The sequence below is a fragment of the Silene latifolia genome, chromosome 3, assembly GCF_048544455.1.
Source record: "Silene latifolia isolate original U9 population chromosome 3, ASM4854445v1, whole genome shotgun sequence".
Classification (NCBI taxonomy): Eukaryota; Viridiplantae; Streptophyta; class Magnoliopsida; order Caryophyllales; family Caryophyllaceae; genus Silene; species Silene latifolia.
The window spans coordinates 19,841,326-19,843,377 of NC_133528.1; the positions used below are offsets into that span (position 1 = coordinate 19,841,326).

Sequence of the window (2,052 nt, forward strand, 5' to 3'; positions counted from 1 at the left end):
TGTAAATACATATGCTACTCTTTTTGTGTTTTGAATGTTCGGAGTATACTTGAGTATTCCCTCTATTAGTAAATAAATATATTGTATATATTTAGTTACCTATATTGTTTATACGTTCACATTGTATGACCAAGTATATATTGTAAATCATCTTAATGAAATATTTACGGAATACATTTCTATCATGGTATCAGTAGTTTAGGTCTACAAAGAAAAACCCTAAATTCTCTTCAACCTCTGCCGTCACTCTCTTGTCATCGCCACGGCCATGACTAATACCACCGACAGCAGCGGCAAATCCGACAATGGAGCCACTGGTAAGCCCAATCTCCATCCGGTCTATTCCGTCACCAACATCTTGAACAAAGTGCGCATGCTTGACGGAGTAAAGGTCAATTACTCCGCCTGGGTTAAGCTATTCACCCTCCATGCTCGCGGTTACAAGGTCCTTCACCACATCGATGGTACAAAGCCACCAGCCGAGACCGATCCTACTTACGCGTCATGGTGCGAGATTGACGCTCATGTCCTACAATGGATCTACGGGTCCATCTCCGACGATCTTCTTCTTCGCATCCTTGAGGCTGACTCCACGGCCCACGAGGCGTGGCTGCGACTCAAGAATCATTTCCATAACAATAAAGGATCTCGTGCGGCGGCCTTGGAACATGAGTTCACGCACATGTCTCTCGAAAAGGCGTCATCTCTTGACGATTATTGTCAACGCCTCAAGGACATTGGAACTCAGTTAAATGACGTCGGCAGCACCGTCGACGACCAACGCTTGGTTCTCCAATTGGTACGCAGTTTACCGTCGGAGTATGATGTAGTTGGGGCATTCATCAATCAACAACTCCCCTCCTTCGAAACCGCGCGCAGTATGCTGCAGCTAGAGGAGCAGCGCAAATCAGCCCGGTCAGAGCCCACGCCAACTGCCCTTGCCGCGCCGGCTGCTGTGGACGTCGCCGACACCTCAGGTAATTCTCCCAACCCATCTCGTAATGGCAATGGTTGGAATAACAATAAGAAATCGTACCACAAGCAGAAAGGCGGTAAAAATAGTAATTGGCGCAATACCGAGAAAGGGGGTGGCAGTTCTGGTGGTGGAAAAACTCCCTCTCCGGCTGCCATCACTGTACCACTCTGGCCAGGTTCACCATGGACTGCTCCCTGGGGTCTTCCACCGTGCCCCTACCCTGCTCAACAGGGGTGGGCCACCCCGTGGCAGCCGCAGCAACCCCGAGCAGTGCCCTCGTCACAGCCGCGTTTCCCTGTCTCTGCTCCTAGCTACGGGCAGGCTTATGTTGCAGCCCCGACGAATGGGTACGAGCTATCCAATCTTAATCAAGCACTTCAGACTATGACCATATATCCGCCTGACAATGCTAACTGGGTTATGGACACAGGCGCCTCATCGCATCTCACATCCGAGTCAGGTACACTAAATCCTCCCTTTAATTCGAGCACTATTCGGTCTATATTTGTCGGTAATGGTAAGTCCATTCCTGTCCTTGGTTCGGGTCACGCCACCCTTAACCTCCATGGCCGAAAATTGTCCCTTAAAAATGTCCTTTACGCACCTAACATTATTAAAAATCTTATTTCCGTTCGCCAATTTACAAAAGATAATAATGTTACTGTTGAATTTGACCCACATGGTTTCTCTGTGAAGGATATTCGGACTGGGACAACGATAATGAGGAGCAATAGTACCGGTACTCTCTATCCCGTGTCAGCCACGTCATCAAAAGAACCGCCTATCACCGTCCTTGCCGAGTCAGCTCGTGACCTATGGCACCCACGCCTAGGCCATCCTGGTTCTAATATTACCAGCTTTCTTCATAGTCATAAATTTATTACATGTAATAAGGAGCCTCGCTCTCAACTTTGTCATTCGTGTCAAGTCGGGAAACACAAACGACTCCCATTTACTGATTCTACTTCTATGTCTCTTTTTCCCTTCGATATTGTGCATTGTGATTTGTGGACGTCCCCCCTCCTTAGCAAAAGTGGTTTTAAATACTATATGGTCCTTATTGATAATTACACTCA

The 2,052-nt window shown here is 47.6% G+C and overlaps 1 protein-coding gene across 1 annotated transcript; it reads left to right on the top strand.

Annotated features, from left to right (window-relative positions):
• Positions 1 to 268: 268 nt before the first annotated feature.
• Positions 269 to 1,710, top strand: LOC141648792 (uncharacterized). The gene is made up of 2 exons (XM_074457509.1): positions 269 to 1,493; positions 1,673 to 1,710. Exons 1-2 carry the CDS (start codon positions 269 to 271, stop codon positions 1,708 to 1,710), a joined length of 1,263 nt encoding a protein of 420 aa, XP_074313610.1.
• Positions 1,711 to 2,052: the final 342 nt, after the last annotated feature.